We start from the raw sequence: 17,333 nt of genomic DNA, 5'->3' as shown, positions 1-17,333 counted from the left end.
ATTAGAAACGGCCAGTTCAGTTGTTTGTGTGCTGAATTCCTTATTCGGCTCTGTACTTCGGGAGTACTGAGTTATTGGTCGTACTGGCATAAACTATTAATACAATCGTTTGCTGTCTTTGTGGCTGCGGCTTAGAAGTTCTGCATATGCTTAGTCTACAGCTTTTCATCTCCACTCAGTGCTGTGGCCTCTGGGAGCATACCCTCCACCACAACTATTGTCCCCTCCCATAGCACCCCATCTCTGCAGTTAAGAGCCAGGTTACTTCACGCACAGTCTTTGCGTAGTTTGAATAAAAGGTTCTCGGTTTTCGAATAAAATCCTCGAGCTTTCGATGACCGCCTCCGCCACCGTCGTCAGTTCACTGACTGCCGGGGCTGCTACCGTTTCTCACTTATATAGCCATGATGACATCAGCAGCAGCCATCAGATAGACCTACTGTGGCGCGTGCGTGTAAGTCGACCCGGGCAGCTAGCGGAGCTATTGCCCGTGGCAGCACCGGTGACGTCAGGTGGCGCCAGGGGCAGGCGCCACGTTTGAAACTGCCGCTCCCACGTCGCGCATCTGTCTTTGCCTTCTTTCGATGTCCAACGACCGCCCCCATGCCCTGCTGAGTGTGTACCCCTGGTCTCTGTTGAAATGGTTGTTGTTTAAACGAATCTCGGCCCCTTTCTATACAACGGAGTCCCAGTATGTAGATGCATGAACCAACACTTTTGTATTTTCGAACTGTGTTTTATGTCCGTTTTCTAGGCAATGCTCTGCTATGGCCGACTTGTCAAGCTCCGTTTGTTTTATATGGCGCTTGTGCTCAGTACAAACGTAGCGGGTGACCCAAGGCTTACTATAATAAGCACATTCAAATGAATCCTACGTTGCAATATTTATGCAGAGATAAGGATATTTTCAATGGGTAGACTTCTTCGGATTGAAACTGCAATAAACAAGGCGATTGCTCGTGAAAACTAGAATTATCCAGTTTCAATTTTCAACGGGATATAAATTTTCCATTTACTACGACGTAGCCATGAGGCAATGATTTTCATACTAACTTTGAATCACTCACCTATCCGAAACAGAGGATAGATATTTCCTATTCGGGCAACAAAACTCTGGTTTGGGAGTAAATTTCCCGACTCATTTACAGGCAGTGAAAGATGGAAACATACCCACTCGGTCTGTGGAACTGGAATAAAGACTGTATTTTGCGCTACTGATCAGTCTCGATGCTAGGTACATCAACATAACAGCAACGTTCTCTTTGAGGTGACCCAACACTGAAACTACTAACGAGAGCACAATATAGCATTTTTTAAGAGTTGAACAGCTCGACTGGGAATGTTTCTGTCCTTAATGAACTTTATTAGTGCTGTAGTGTCCGTCAGGAACAAATCGGTTTACAGTGATTTCTTACCTTTTCATTTTGTCACATCCTTTCCTTTCTTTTTAAGCGTTAGTGTATATTGATGTTGGACGGTTATGTTCGAAGCTGTCAGAGTCGCAATGTTCTCCCCAGGACGTAGCAGATTATCTTTACCCATCGGACAATGGACTTGCAGATTTAAATTATGGAACCTTATCAGCTGTGGAATATTTCACAACAAATGAAAATTTGTGCCACACCGTGACTAGAACGCAGATTTCCCGATTGTCGCAAGCCGTCGCCTTAACCACTTCGGCTGTCTGCTCACGCTTCCAGCACCGAGCCGGCCGGGGTGGCCGAGCGGTTCTAGGCACTTCAGTCTGGAACCGCGCGACCGCTACGGTCGCAGGTTCCAATACTGCCTCGGGCATGGATGTGTGTGATGTCCTTAGGTTAGTTAGGTTTAAGTAGTTCTAAGTTCTAGGGGACTGATGACTTCAGAAGTTAAGTTCCATAGTGCTCAGAGCCATTTGAACCATTTTCCAGCACCTATTTAAACCTTCGTTTGTCCTGGTGTCTACTCTCCCTTGTGCTCGCACTGCCCTGAGAGGACAGGGAGACCTCTCAGTATCGTGTTGGACCTCCTTTTGCGTGGCGTAGTGAAGCAGCTCGACGCGTCATGGGCTCAACAAGCCGTTGGAAGTCCGTCCCCTGCAGAAATACGAAGTCATGCTGCCTCTGTAGACATCCATAATTGCGAAAGTGATGCCGTTGCAGGATTTTGTGCATGAACTGGTCTCTCGATTATGTCCCATAAATTTTCGATGGGATTCGTGTCGGGTGTTCTGGGTAGCCAAATCATTCGTTCGAACTGTTCAGAATGTTCAAGCAAATGGCGAACAACTGTGGCGCGGTTGCATGGCGCATTGTCATCCATAATAATTACATCGTTGTTTGGGAACATGAAGTCCGTGAATGGCTGCAAATAGCTTTCAAGTGGCCGAACGCAACTATTCCCAGCCAATGATCAGTTGTACCAGAGATCCAGTCCATCCCATATGGCCACGGTCGACACCATCATGGAGCTTGCACAGTGCCTTGTTGACGACCTGGATCCGTGGCTTCGTGGGGGTCTCGGCCGCACTCGAGCCCTTCTCTCAGCTGGTATCAGGACTCAGCTGACTACGCCACCGTTTCCTGGTCGTCTGGGGTACAGCCGACGTGGTCCACGAGCCCAGGAGAGGCGCTGTTAGCAAAGCCACTCGCGTCGGTCGTCTGCTGCCATAGCTCATTAAAGCAAAATTTCGCTGCACTGTCCTAGCGGATACGTTCGTCGTACGTTCCACATTGACTTCCGCGGTTGTTTCACGCAGTGTTGTTTGTCTGCTAGTAGTAACAACTGTACGCAAACGCCGCTGCTCTCGGTCGTTAATTGAAGACCATCGGCCACTGCGTTGTCCATGGTGAGAGATAATGACTGAGATTTTGTATTCTCGACAGACTCTTGACGTTGTAGATCCGCGCTCAAAGTCTGTTGATCCCCTTGGTGCGGCCATAATCACATCGGAAACCTTCTCATATGAGTCACCTAAGCTTAAACGACAAGCTCTGCCAATGCACTACCCTTCTATACCCTGCGTAAGCGGAACTACCGCCATCTGTATACAGGGTGTAAATTTGAAGTTGACGAACCAGAATAACTCGGAAAACAAGCTTGACACGAAAAAATGTGTAGAATACAAAGTTTATTATTTTCGAGGGGAACATCAGTTGGTGCTAAAATTAGCCCACCACCCCAGACCCCCGGGGTAGAGGCGTGAGGGAACTTTAAAATTTCAAATGGGAACCCCCATTTTTATTGCAGAATCATATTCTACATAAAAAATACGTACATTTTCTGTTACACATTTGTTTTGTTACTTGGTAGTTGGCGCTGTAATTCAAGAAAACCCATGTTCTCATTTTTGCGTGAAAAATGGTAACGGATAAATAAAAATACTTATTTACGTCGTAAATTTTGATTCGCTAAAACTAAAACTCTCGCAGTCTCCCCATAGGATGGGGTTTGAGAGGGTGTGGTTAGAGTTTTACAAATGTTGAGCCAAAAATTATTTCCGCAGATTCGGATAAGTTTTGTTTGTAAAACACTAATTCCTCTCTCTCAAACACCGCCCTATGGGGAGAGAGGGAGAGTTTTAGTTTTAGCGAATCAAAATTTACGAAGTAAAAAAGTATTTTTTATTTGTCCGTGACCATTTTCCACGCAAAAACTAGAACATGGATTTTCTTGAATTACAGTGCCAACTAACATGAATCAAAAGAAATGTTTAAGGCAAAATGTACATAGTTTATGTATAATCTGGTTCTGCAATAAAAAATGAGGGTTCCCATTTGAAATTTTAAAGTTGCCTCCCACCCCAACGCCAGGGGGCTGGGGTGGTGGACTACTTTTAGCAGCAGCAGAAGATGTCCCCCAAGATTATCAACTTAAAATTTACATCCTGTATATGCATATCGCCATCACATGACTTTAATAATCTGAGTAGGTTACATTACACTTGTTCGCCCACTGCTTGAATACTGCTCAGCAGTGTGGGATCCGTACCAGATAGGGTTGACATAAGAGACAGAGAAGATCCAACGGAGAGCGGCGCACTTCTTTACAGGATCATTTAGTAATCGCAAAAGCGTTACGGAGATGGTAGATAAACTCCAGTGGAAGACTTTGCAGGAGAGACGCTCAGTAGCTCGGTACGGGCTTTTGTTGAAGTTTAGAGAACATACCTTCACCGAGGAGTCAAGCAGTATATTGCTCCCACCCACGTACATCTCGCGAAGAGACCATGAGGCTAAAATCAGAGAGATTAGAGCCCACACAGAGGCATACCGACAATCTTTCTTACCACGAACAATACGAGACTGGAATAGAAGGGAGAACCGATAGAGGTACGGTACTCAAAGTACCCTCCGCCACACACCGTCAGGTGGCTTGCGGAGTATGGATGTAGATAGTGCGAGCACAATGGAGAGCAGACAATAGGACAAATAGGGATTTTGTTCTCTCCTGGAAGCATGCTCGGATAACCAAAGTGATTAAGGCGACCACTCACGACAAGCGGGCTATCTGGGTTCGAGTTCCAGTCTGAGAGAAATTTTCATTTGTTCTGAAATATTGTACAGCTGACGAGGAACCATGATCGCAGTTTGCGCGTTCATTCTTAACGGAATGTGGCTGTTGATAGTCAGTGCAGTGTCTCAACGCTGTATTGCAGTTTACCGATGTGGCTATAGAAACCAGTAGAATTGCTACACTCATACACAGCTCTGAATACGAGAAACCTACCTGTTACTGCCTTAGCACTGACTAAGCTCACACAATAATTCTTACTTTCCAGTTACCGACAAACGGCACAGCAACGCTCTCGAGTATTCCGAGACAACCCGAGGCCGCTGAAGGAGGAAGCCGCCTACTGGGTAGAGTACGTGCTGAGGCACAGAGGGGCCCCCCACCTGCGCTCGGCGGCCCTGGACCTCGCCTGGTACCAGTACCTGCTGCTCGACGTCATCGCCTTCATTGTGCTCGTTGTCGTCGGTGTGTTGGTAGCACTGCTTCTGGTACTGAGGTATCTCCTGAGGTTATTTCGGAAGCCAGTCCCGAAAAAGACGAAGGCAAAAAGTTCTAAAAAACGGGACTAATTTCTCACATATTTCCCATCAAAAGCACAAGTGATATCTCAGTCCTTGAAAAGTGATATTCTCTTACATCGTTGAGTCTTCTCATTTCATTTCTAAGCGTGCCTTGTCTTCTCCTCCTCTCATTCGCTAATTTTCATTGCCTGTTGTTCAAGAAAGTCTCTTATTTTTTCTTGGTCGACCTATCTTGCTGTTTCCAATGCCTTTCTTTCCTCTTCTTTCGGATTCCTCGGCTATTTCTCCTTTTATCTCCATATCTTCTCTCTTTCAGATGTCTCTTTCACTTTTTAAAGTTTGTCCTGATAACTGATAAGGACTGAATACACGCCTTATTCCGAGCAGTTATTGGCGTCTTCAGTGAAGTGGTGTCCCATTAAAATTTCTAGATTTACTGACCAGTGAAAGTGCGCACTAAAGGTAAATATAAGAAAAAAATTTGTTGGTCATAAATATACCAGTGAATTGCCCCACTTCATAAAGTATGACGGACGAGTTAAGTTTCCACAGCTAGCGAAGATACCAATTCGTAGTGCCCCTCCCCCCCCTTTCCCCCCATCATCATATTCTACACAACCCTTGTAACATAGCATTTCATTCCGTCTTTCTTCTACATTGTTTGCAGCTGTGGTTCCCATTTTTCCTCTTTACCCATTATGTACTCACACTGCCTTGTTCACATTTTTGAGTCTGTTGTCATAACTCTTTCCAAAGACCGATCATCAAAGTTCTTATATTACCTTCTCTCCTTTGTCTCCCTCTATCAAAAGCTGCGAAAGCATTTTGTAATTATTATTACAAGTGAATACTCAACTTGTTTAGTATGTTTCGTTACTGCAGTACAGAAGTATTATGCTACAAAAACTACCCTATGTACTGAGCAGTCAGAATGTTTGCTAATGTCAAAGTGGAGTGAGTATTATTGTAAATTATTGTATGTTACGAAGTGCAAATGTTTGAGACTTGAGAAGTGTGAATCATTTTGTATAACACCACAGTGTGTAAACCAGTTATTACTTTTGCTCTCTTATGCATTCTGTACTCAATTTTGCAGTATGAGTCCATGTGTGGAAATAAAGAGATCAAACACGTCGTGTGTAGTTGTATCATAATATTGTGCGGAGTCACATTCTCAGGCAATCCACAAAACATAAATACGGCATAGTTTATTCCAAGCATCACTACAGAAAGGGAATAAATGGTGAACAATGTTCTTAAAAGCATCATGGACTTGTTTTTTGCGAATGGTATCAACCTCAATTTTAAGACACAACATATTCACTTCTGCACATCTAGGGGTACTGCATCAGTCTCAAGAGTAACATGTGATAAGGAAGAAGAAATACGGTAAAACTGCAAAAACCTAAGTGCTAATATTGATGAAAATTTAAATTAGGAAAAAGTGCATTTTGGAACACTTAAAACAACTTGGTTCAGCCACAGTTGCACTTCGAATGACTGCACATCTTGGGAAGAGAGAAATCGGTTAGTAGGTATATTTTGCATATTTTCATCAATAATGTCATATGGAAAAATGTTCTAGTGCAATCATCATTAAGAAAAAAAGTCTTCGTTGCTTAAAAGCATGCTATAAGAATTGGTGCACGAACACAATCATCTTGCAGACACCAAAAGGGAAAATTAAATTTATTACTCCACAGTAAGCTGTCTTTAGCACAAAAAGGGGTACACAACGCTGCAACTAAAATTTTTGGAAACTTAACCAGTGATACAAAACGTTTGATACAGAGCAAAGTAAAATTTGAAAACTAACTGAAAAAGTTTCTCCTCGACAACTCCTTCTGTTCCGTAGAAGAATCTCTGTTATCGTAATGTGTAAAAGATGGTAGGCAGGAGTTAACTAACATATGTATATTTTTTTAAAAATTCAGCATGTATCTATGTTTACAAATTAATGTGAGATATCAATATAAAATTATTCGTTCCATACCATTACGATATATCATGCAAATGATCCATAAAACATGAAATTAACTAAGTGAAGTGTGATTTTGGTTGAAATTCACTAGCTGCAGGTGTTAGTGTCAACCAGAAAAAGTATAAATATGGCTCTTTGGCGGATATTGTTGAGGACTGAGAAGTTTACAGTCAAATTTCAAGAAATATTTTTATTTTATTGTACACTCATTCTGACCTAACATTCAGAGATGACACTCTTCTGCTCTTCAGCTGAACTCTTTTAACGATTTAAATTCTGCATCGGATCGTGATTCCAAGTTCGAAACCGGATTTCTGCATTTGATTAGGAGTGTGCCAATTGCATTGTCTGTACTTCAAAAGTGCAGAGGGGAACAAGTCACATTGCACTGTACGCGAAAGCAGAGAAACAAATCTCGAGCCCATAGCTGTAAACAAGTGATTAGCTATTTATTTATATGTAGTAGTGTATTTCTGTAATAACTTCAACCTGGTGCAAAGTTTAAGAATTTGTGACCCAAAATGTACCTATATAGGTGATCAAATGTTATTTTTCCATATATTTAGAAACTTTTAATTTGTGGGAGCTTAAAACATGTATGGAGAAAGCCATAAAAAACTTTTCACAACAGCTTATTAAGTTTACCGTTAAGTAGGTGGGCTCATAAAGAAGGTGCACTGTCAATTTGTGCAGTGCTTAAAGAATATTGATAAAACCTGGTATCAACCTCAAACTTTTCTTGAAACACACACCACATAATTTTTCCTCCATATTCAGCTCAAGGGGATTATATTGATATTGATGGTGATGATGATAATGATGATGATGATATATGTGTGAGATAAGTTGAAATGTTTTTATATTAATTGCATAATTATCTTGACAAAATATCAATAAACGTTATATCGACTTTTTCCTTTTCACGCAGCCATTCATACTTTATGATGAAACAAGCAAAGATCTTCATTCGATTTACACAATATCATAAAAGTAGTCGTCTTGCGATACAAAAGATATGCTCTGAAAAGAGCTCCTGGTTGTGCTGAGTCTCAGCAGTGTAAAATTAGTACTGTCCTCTACTAAGGGCTCTCACAAACTTCATGGCATTAGTTGAGTGAATGTCTTAGCCCAAAGGACAGGGTTGTGTTTTTGTGCAAGTTGGGTAAGTCTTGTTACTCAAATATCAAAGTTCCTAGAGAGCATAACTTTTGGAACTGAAAATAAACATATTTTTGTTTATAGGAAATTATTCTATTTTACAAAGTAAATTTATACAATTTTAAAGCCTGAAAGGTATTACTGTAGTTTCAAAACTACGTAATTCAAACATTGTGATGGAGCACATTTACACACTGTTTTACATTGCCATCGTTTCTGATATCCCAGTTAAGGTGACTTAAGACAACATTAGTTGGAAAACACCTAAAGCAACGAACGCACATGAGAATAAAGCATACAAATTGCTAAAAAAGCTATTTGAAGCTAAAATATCTCAAGCTGGATGAATTAATGTTATGAGAGCAAGGGCTGATAAGGATCAGAAATTGCCAAAATCAAGAACAATTTCGTCATTAGTGTTCCGCCTAAAGGCAAGTTTACACATGGAAACTCTCCGTGCTTTTCTGTCTTCTGCCATCCTCTTCAGGTCCACGTAATTGCTGTTTCCCTTTATGTCATCTGTCCTCTTGTGTGTCGCCCTTCCTCTGAATATCCTCCCACAAACTAGTCTTTCCAAAACGTCTTTTAGTAAGCATTTCCGTCTCAGTGAATGTTCCATTCAGTTCTTCTTCCTTGTCCTTAGAAGCTGCAGCAGTTTGATAAAGAGAATGAAAATTTCCTTCCTATTTACTGCTTGAAATGATACAATAAATCAAAAACAAACCAAGAATGAGTCCAATGCCATAGATGTAAAAGGTGGGCTGCTGGCGATTGTTCCACAGGAAACCACGTTTTTTGTGTGCATGAGCCGCAACTCGGACAGTGGCGATGAACAGGCCTTTAATTAACACTGAAATTAAGTAGGCTACATTATGCTAACAGGCGGAAGTTCGACAAAAAATTGTTTACTGTCTGTAAAATTGTGTTTCGCCATGCCAATTGGAGTAAAATTGTAATTTTGTTTACTGTCAACAAAACAAATTCTGAAAAGCTTGGTAGTAGGTTTTGTTTACTCGCTATTGAGTTCCACTGCATGATATATGTAAACATGCGCCCATAGGTGCATAAATCTGCCCCATACCTGGAGCACACTTATGACTTTAGCCTGTATAAAAATATATTGCAGTCATAAAAGTAATGTTCAGTTGGAAGCATATGCAAGGTAATCAGCCCCGAAGACAATCGCCTGTTGGCAGACATTTTGCCCCCAACAGAAGCCAGACCGGTGCAGGGCTTCCCCACAACTGTGAGGTCTTTTGTGTAGAAATCTTGTGCTGGTAGCAAGTATTTATTATGACCCGCAATACAGTGTAGTGAGTGAAAGTGTTTCAGATGAAATGGTGAAATGTGAGTATTCACGTATGATTCATGGCTTGCATACGGAATCAGCACATGCAGTAAGCAGATTATTTCAAGAGAAATTTCATGATGTTCAAATTGCTAACTGAAGTACAATTCGTCGATTGATAAATAAATTTGATAAATTCTGATAAATGTAGTTCTTGACAGGAAACAGATAGTATTCACAGGAGAAACTGTGGATAACAATGGGCATTCTCTGGAAAGGCCTAGAAAATCAGTTTGATGATTTTGTCAGCTAGTGGGAATTTCCTATGGCTCTGTTCAAACGGCCACAAAGTTACTGAAGTTGCAGCCCTGTAAAATAACTGCACTGCAGGAACTTAAACCTGGTAACCCTACAAAAAGGTTATGGTTTGTGAATGGGTTTTGAATGGGATACATGAAGGAGCAATTAACCTTCACCTAACTTTTTCCACCTAAGTAGATACATTAATTCACGATGTAACAGTTTTTAGAATTCAGGAAAGCCTAACGTAATACACAAGGCACTCCTGTGTAATCAAAAAGTACAAATGTAGTGCGCTATTAGCGGTGAAAGATAGGCTTTTTTTCTTTTCAAGAATCCAATTAACCGTGGAGATACGTGGAAAACATTTTGCGGTCTTATTCTGGCTAATTAACTCACAGAGAATGTGCTTTCTTGACTTTTGAGCAGGACTCTGCGATGGCGCATAGTCCGTCTTTCATTACGGGAAATTAATGGCATGTTTCAAGAGAGTTATCGTTAGTAACAAATAGCCTCCTTATTTACCCAATTTACCAAGTGAGGTGGTGCAGTGGTTAGCACACTGGAGTTGCATTCAGGAGGACGACGGTTCAATACCGCAGCCAGCCATCCTGATTTAGGTTTTCCGTGATTTCCCCAAATCGCTTTAGGCAAATGCCAGGATGGTTTATTTGAAAGCGCACGGTCGACTTTCTTCCCCGTCCTTCCCTAATCCGATGAGACCGATGGCCTCGCAGTTTGGTCTCCTCCCCCAAATCATCCCATTTACCCAATTTAAGCTCCTGCTATTTTCATCTCTGGGGGAGGGGACATTAAAAGAGGAAGTCTACAAATCTACTCTACACACATTAGATGAGCTTAAAACTAGCATTCACCAAGAAATTGCTGCTATTTCTCGGAAGGAATGGCAGAATGTAAAGTGGAATTTCCTAACATCTGTCAGAAATGCTTGATGAGGGAGGCAGTTCCAGCATCTTCTTCCTTAATATACATGTGTAGTTTACTTATCTTTGTAAGTATTTGTTATGTATATTAGAGATAACTTACACAAAAACCACACTACATTTGTGTATAGGTATGAGCAGTACTTGTTCTGTGGGACCCACTCATGATGATGTGGCTGTTTTACACATTGTATATGAAACGGACGAATGTGAAAGAAAGAGTGGGTGGAAAACTGGTGATTTCAAGCTACACGGGTTACTGCAGAAATTCAATGGCGAAAGTTGAAAATCTTTACTGGACTAGGACACAAATCCAGATGTACTACTTCTCATGAGCAGTTGCCTTAACTGCTTCAGCCAGCCGAATTCAGTCCCTGATCGACCGAAATTTCCAATGTATAACTCGCTGCTATGTACCACCCCTTATCCATTAACCCCTACTCACAAACTGTTGATTCTCATAAGAGTTTGGTCGATATTAGTGCATTTGCACTGAGGCAAATATGCAGCCATCACGCTGTCGCAGAAACGTATATACACACACCAAAAAAAGTTTTGCATCATCCTGGTTCCCAGAACTCCTGAAGATAGACGTTGAGTGTGGATATTCTATCAAAGACACTGTCCCTTTGACTGTTTGGAGGTGTCACTAAACCCGCCCAAAGATGAAAACAACCATGCATGAGCAGGGCCTCTTTGATGGAGGGGGTCAGACAGCAGATCAGTTCCAGTCATTCCAGCAGGAAGGAGGTACACAGCTCTTGTTGTCTGTAGTTCAATCATGCCTAGAAGTTCCATACCACGGTTCGATTGCATCCGCGTTGTTACTTTATGCCAGGTAGGGCTCTCAACAAGGGAAGTGCCCAGGCGTCTCGGAGTGAACCAAAGTGGTGATGTTTGGATATGGTGGAGATACAGAGAGACAGGAATTGGCGATGACATGGCTCGCTCAGGCCACGCAAAGGCTGCTACTGCAGTGGCTGACTGCTGCCTACGGATTATGGCTCGGAGGAATCCTGACGGCAATGCCACCATGTTGAATAATGCTTTTCGTGCATCCACAAGACGTCGTGTTACGACTCAAACTGTGCGCAGTAGGCTGCATGATGCGCAACTTCCCTCACGACATCCATGGTGCAGCAACCACGACACCATGCAACGCAGTACAGATGGGCCCAACAACATGCCGAATGGACCACTCAGGATTGGCATCACGGTCTCTTCACCGATGAGTGTCACATATACCTTCAACCAGACACTCGTCGGAGATGTGTTTGGAGGCAGCCCAGTCAGGCTGCACATCTTAGACACACTGTTCAGCGAGTGGAACAAATTGGAGGTTCCCTGCTGTTTTGGGGTGGCATTATGTTGGGCCGACGTAGGCTGCTGGTGGTCATGGAAGGCGCCGTAACGGCTGTACAATAGTTGAATGCCATCCTTTGACTGATAGTGCAACCCTATCGGCAGCATATTGACGAGGCATTCGTTTTCATGGACGACAATTCTCGTCCCCATGGTGCAGATATTGTGAATGACTTACTTCAGGATAATGACATCGACTACAGTGCCAGAATGTTCTCCAGACATGAACCTCATCAAATATGTATGGGATAGATTGAAAAGCGCTCTTTATGGACGACGTGATCCACCATTCACTCTGAATCGCCGTTGAGGAATGGGACAATCTGGGCCAACAGTACCTTGATGAACTTGTGGATAATATGCCACGACAAATACGGGCATGCATAAATGCAAGAGGACGTACTACTGGGTATTAGAGGTACCGGTGAGTACAGCAATCTGGACAACCACCTCTGAAGGTCTCGCTGATGGTACAACATGCAAGGGTGGAAATGATGTTTATGTTGATCTCTATTCCAATTTTCTCTACAGGTTCCGGAACTCTCGAAACCGAAGTCATGCAAAACTTTTTTTTATGTGTGTAGATACCCAAGTAAGGGTTTAATGGGGAAGGGACACTGCATTGCAGCAAGCTGTAAGTTGGAACTTTTGGGCAGTGAGGGACTTTGTCCGGATGGCCAAAGCGGTTAAGGCAACCGCTCATGAGAAGCGGTTAATCTGGGTTCGAGTCCCAGTCTGGCACAAATTATCAACTTTCGCCATTGCATTTTCCAAGTTCCCTGTGCTGCCGGAAGTTTCCAACCCACTGTTTCCCTTTCCTTCCCACTCTTTCACTTTCCTTCCTCCGGCCGGGGTGGCCGAGCGGTTCTAGGTGCTACAGTCTGGAACCGAGCGACCGCTACGGTCGCAGGTTCGAATCCTGCCTCGGGCAAGGATGTGTGTGAAGTCCTTATGTTAGTTAGGTTTAAGTAGTTCTAAGTCTAGGGGACTGATGACCTCAGAAGTTAACTCCCATAGTGCTCAGAGCCATTTGAATCTTTCCTTCCCATTCCCTTATTTCGTATATAAAACATACTATATTTACTGTAGACTTCCTGTCATCTGCACCATGAGACAGCAGCTGACCTCACTGGCGTTAATGATTGATCACCCTGTATACCAAGTAATACTTTAATAACCATGTTATAGAACTGAACAATTTTAAACATGATAACTATAACGAAAACTTTAAAAATTGCAAAGAAAATCCATGTAAATGTGATGCGGCCTCCCTTACTGTGTAACACTGCCTCCTGTTTCGATAATGGCGTCATTTGAGAGAGGAACAGAGCCTACCAGTTTCTCCAGGTATGTCATACCCAGCTGAAGCCACTCATTGATAATTAGTTACCGCATAGCTACTAAATTGCAGAGATGATGATTGCACCAACTGTTCCAAATAGTCCCATACATTTTCCGTGGCATTAAAATCGGGTGATTAAACAGCCTAGTCAAGATGCGATATAGTGCCGGAGTGTTTGTCAAACTATGAGCGTATGTAAGCAGTCTTCTGAACATGGCTGATATCATTTTGGAAGATGGGATTTTCCTCAGCATACTCATCGTGAATGATGTAGAAAGAAGGGAGGAATCTTGTCGTTGAGAATGTTGAATTAAACATCCCACAACAAGTTAACGGAGACTTGAACGTATGGCCACACCACATTCTGTTAACTAAAACTATCCCAAAATCTCATAGAACCAGCTCCGGCCTGAACTAAAACAGCTGTGCAGGTTTGCACCAGCGAGATATCGGGGATGTGCAGTGTGCGTCACACCATGTGACACTACAGGTCTTAAGAGTTGCGGCAACCATCTCCAGCAGAAGCGAATTACTATTTGAGACCACTTTCGTACTTTGTAACTTCACATTTAAATAGACTCATGCTGCCAATAATATATGATAGTGTTTTAAGCACCTTTTCGTTTACATACTGATTTCCCTCCTGGTCCTGGATGTAGCCGAGCTTTTGCGATGTATGTCAAGCAAGGTGACTAGTATGACATCAATATTCGTTCACCTGTGGAGCCAGTTTGGAGCTTTGCATCATTTGAGAAGAGGCAAAACCGCTACTCATCAGTCCACACCACTCGCTTCCAATCAGGTACTGCCCACTTTCTGTGTTTTTGGGCCCATCATAGATTTGCAAATTTGTGTTCCTCTGCTGAGCAATAGCCTTTTACGAGGTACCTGTCTGCAAATACCTGTTGCACGTAGTTCCCATCTTACTGTTTGCTCGCAACCTGGCTGAGATGTACAAACATTTACTAACCCCAGCAATTCCCGTCAGGTTTGAAACTGATTGTCACTAAGAGGTTGTGACATCTGCCCATGATCTCTTTTCAGTTAAGATCGTCTTAAGACCACTACTCATATGCCATGTGAGGGTACACCATTCCTTGCTCTTAAAGACGCATTCGACAGTCCGAGGTGGATATCCAAAGAAATTGATCAACTCCACAGTATGGTCATGGGTTCGCCCAAACATAAATAGTTCCTATGCGTCATTCTGTCCAGTCTCCAAATCGATCCATCTTCCTGCTCTATACCATACAACCGACTGTCACATATAGACTATATCACTGCTGTTAAGTACATCGGTCGTTGGAGGGTTGTCTGAGACCTTGGTTCCATTTATACACCATTTACAGCACTCCACAGTGCCTAGTGTGCTCTTTCAAGAAAGTGATTAATATTTTATCCAGGTAGCTCATGTTACAACAGATGCTCCAAAAGAAAGTTTTTGGTTGTGTTTTACATTGAAACTTTATTGCTAAAAGCAAGTACACCATGAAATCATGAATTATAGACATTGCACTATTTTTTGAAATAGTCGCCACCAACACTGAGACATAAGTCATAGCATGCAATGCAATCAGTTCAGTTTAGTGAAACTATGATGTAAGGAACCGACACACAGCCTGCTCCACCTCAGCATTGGTTCGAAAGTGATGTGCCGAGAGAGTGGCTTTCACTGCAGGGAATAGATGAAAGTTCAATGGGGGCAAGATAGGGGCTGTAGAATGGATGATCCACACTCTGCCATGCGAAGTGATGAATCTGATCTTGTGCGAGCCTTCCTGTGTGTGGTTTTGCATTTTCATCCAAGAGTACACCACCTTCACTCGAGAGCCCATGTCTCTTTCATCGAATGGCAGATCTCAGTTTGGTGAGGGCGTCACAGCAGTGTGCTGCATTGATGGTCCGTTGCTGGAGGACATCAAGAAGAATCACACCTTTCGCATCCTAGAACACTGTGGTCATAATCCTTCTTGCGGAGGGTGATACTTTTAGTTTTTTCCTCACTGATAAACTGGTATGCTGCCACATCATTGCTTCAGCCTTGCATTCTAGGGTAAAGTGATGCACTCATGTCTCCTTGCCATGTTTCCCTTTCATACATACCACATTAAGTGATCAAGGCTGATTTCCATTCTCGGTCAGGTCAGCTTTGTCAGTGCCCACCTTGCAGATGCTTTATGGTAATCCAACACATCATGTAACATACGATAGGACCAAGCACAGCTAATATGCCATGTGGACGTCATGTCTGATGACATTATATGCCCGTCCACTGCCACTGCTTCCTGCACTCATTAGTGGATATGGAGAGGTGCCCACTTTGACCTTCATTCGTCACACTTCACCTTTCTTCTCTGAAAATGCAACACTAGTCACCAACCATCTGACGAGACATGACCTCCTCACCATATATGATTTGCAGGCATCCATGGATGACTGAAACACTAGTTTCTCGTGGTCATTCGTAACAGGTAACACCACACACTTGCACTGGCAACCATGTTGTCAGCACACATCATCATGATGTGTACTTGAATAAACTCAGGCACTCCACTCTACTAGCCTTCTCCACTGATGCCCCTCCTGTCACTGAACCAGCAATGGGTGTGGATTCGTATTGTGTTTGTTTCTGTCATCCAGTGTACATTCTTCTCTTTAAAAAACAATGATGAAACTTACTTTCAGAACATCCCTAGTATATTGAACTGCCTCCAGCAGTACTTTATGTTTATGTTAAGAATTGTATTTTGTAATTCTTCATGGCATGTTACTCACGACAAACGCACAAGAACAATGTGTACCGGCATGCCACATGAAACTCTTTTCCACACAAAATATTCGTAACACAATTTTTGCTACAACTTAAAGACTCCTTGGCTTCTAGACAATAGATCCCATGATGTAGGTAGGAAAAGGTAGACTCATTTCCTGTTGTCTGCTTTCAACAAATGAAAACCCACAGTATCTTTATCTGTTGGGGCATTTGAAAGATCTTTTATATCCAATCCTTCTACCCATACAGACCTTGTGCTCATATTGTGGTAGGTCATGAAACTATTCATAATACTCCAAGATACATCATTGAATCCAGGACTTATTGCAATACTGAGTCATGTATATGAGGTGATTTTGTAATGTTGTTACAGACTTTTGGGGATGATGGAGAAGGGTAAATGCACAAACGTGAGGTGAGGTCTAGAAATCACCAGGTCGAAACTAACAAGTGAAATTTTTTCTGATATCTCTAACAGTGGAATACATAAACCGGTACCATTGTTGCTAAGAATGTAGGGTATACAGCTTTTAGAGGTGGTAGCATGGAACAAAACAAGAAAAATGTCCATTAAATACAGGCTCTAAAATGCGCTCCATAAGAGCTATGGGTGCTTGTTTATCTTCGCTACAGTGAAACACAAATGTTCTGCTGAGCAAATGTCTGCACTAGAGGGTCAAACAGGCAGGAAGACAAGACCCAGTTGACATCCTTCACACAAAATATTGAATTTAAGTAATGAAAGGAGTTGATGTAAATTGCTGCAAATTAAGCATGCAAAAGGGAAGCATGACATCTAAAACATAAGATTAATAGGTAACGTAAAATGACAAAGCAAGGATGGGTACAGGAGAAATGCATACAGGAAGGGCAGGAAAATTAGAAAAACCTTCAGGTGGAGAAAAGAGAAGCACCTCTATTGATATCAAGAGTTCAGATGACCTGCCAGTGCTGAGCAAAGGAGGTATGGCTGAAATATGGAAGCTCCATACAGGGAGTAAACTACATATACAAAATTTTAGAGTCTTTAGAGGAGACAAAAAGAAACTTCTCTATGTGACAAAAATATCTCAGGTACACCATTTTCCCCCTAGGGTTCTATTTGTCTTGAAAGGCTTTGATCAAATTGCTGTGTGATGAATATTGCATTATAAATGTTGCTGAAAATATTGT

The 17,333-nt window shown here is 42.3% G+C and overlaps 1 protein-coding gene across 1 annotated transcript in view; it reads left to right on the top strand.

Moving 5' to 3' along the window:
- LOC124711750 (UDP-glycosyltransferase UGT5-like) overlaps positions 1-6,190 on the top strand; it is a 121,940-nt gene extending 115,750 nt beyond the window's left edge. The window contains exon 6 of the mRNA XM_047241963.1: positions 4,760-6,190. Coding sequence (XP_047097919.1) covers positions 4,760-5,060 — 301 coding nt within the window. The 3' untranslated portion in view covers positions 5,061-6,190. The remainder of the gene's footprint in view (positions 1-4,759) is intronic.
- Positions 6,191-17,333: the final 11,143 nt, after the last annotated feature.

The sequence above is a fragment of the Schistocerca piceifrons genome, chromosome 8 (assembly GCF_021461385.2).
Source record: "Schistocerca piceifrons isolate TAMUIC-IGC-003096 chromosome 8, iqSchPice1.1, whole genome shotgun sequence".
Lineage (NCBI taxonomy): Eukaryota > Metazoa > Arthropoda > Insecta > Orthoptera > Acrididae > Schistocerca > Schistocerca piceifrons.
The sequence above is the reverse complement of the archived record's forward strand: the minus strand, read 5'-3'. Positions and strand labels throughout refer to the sequence as shown.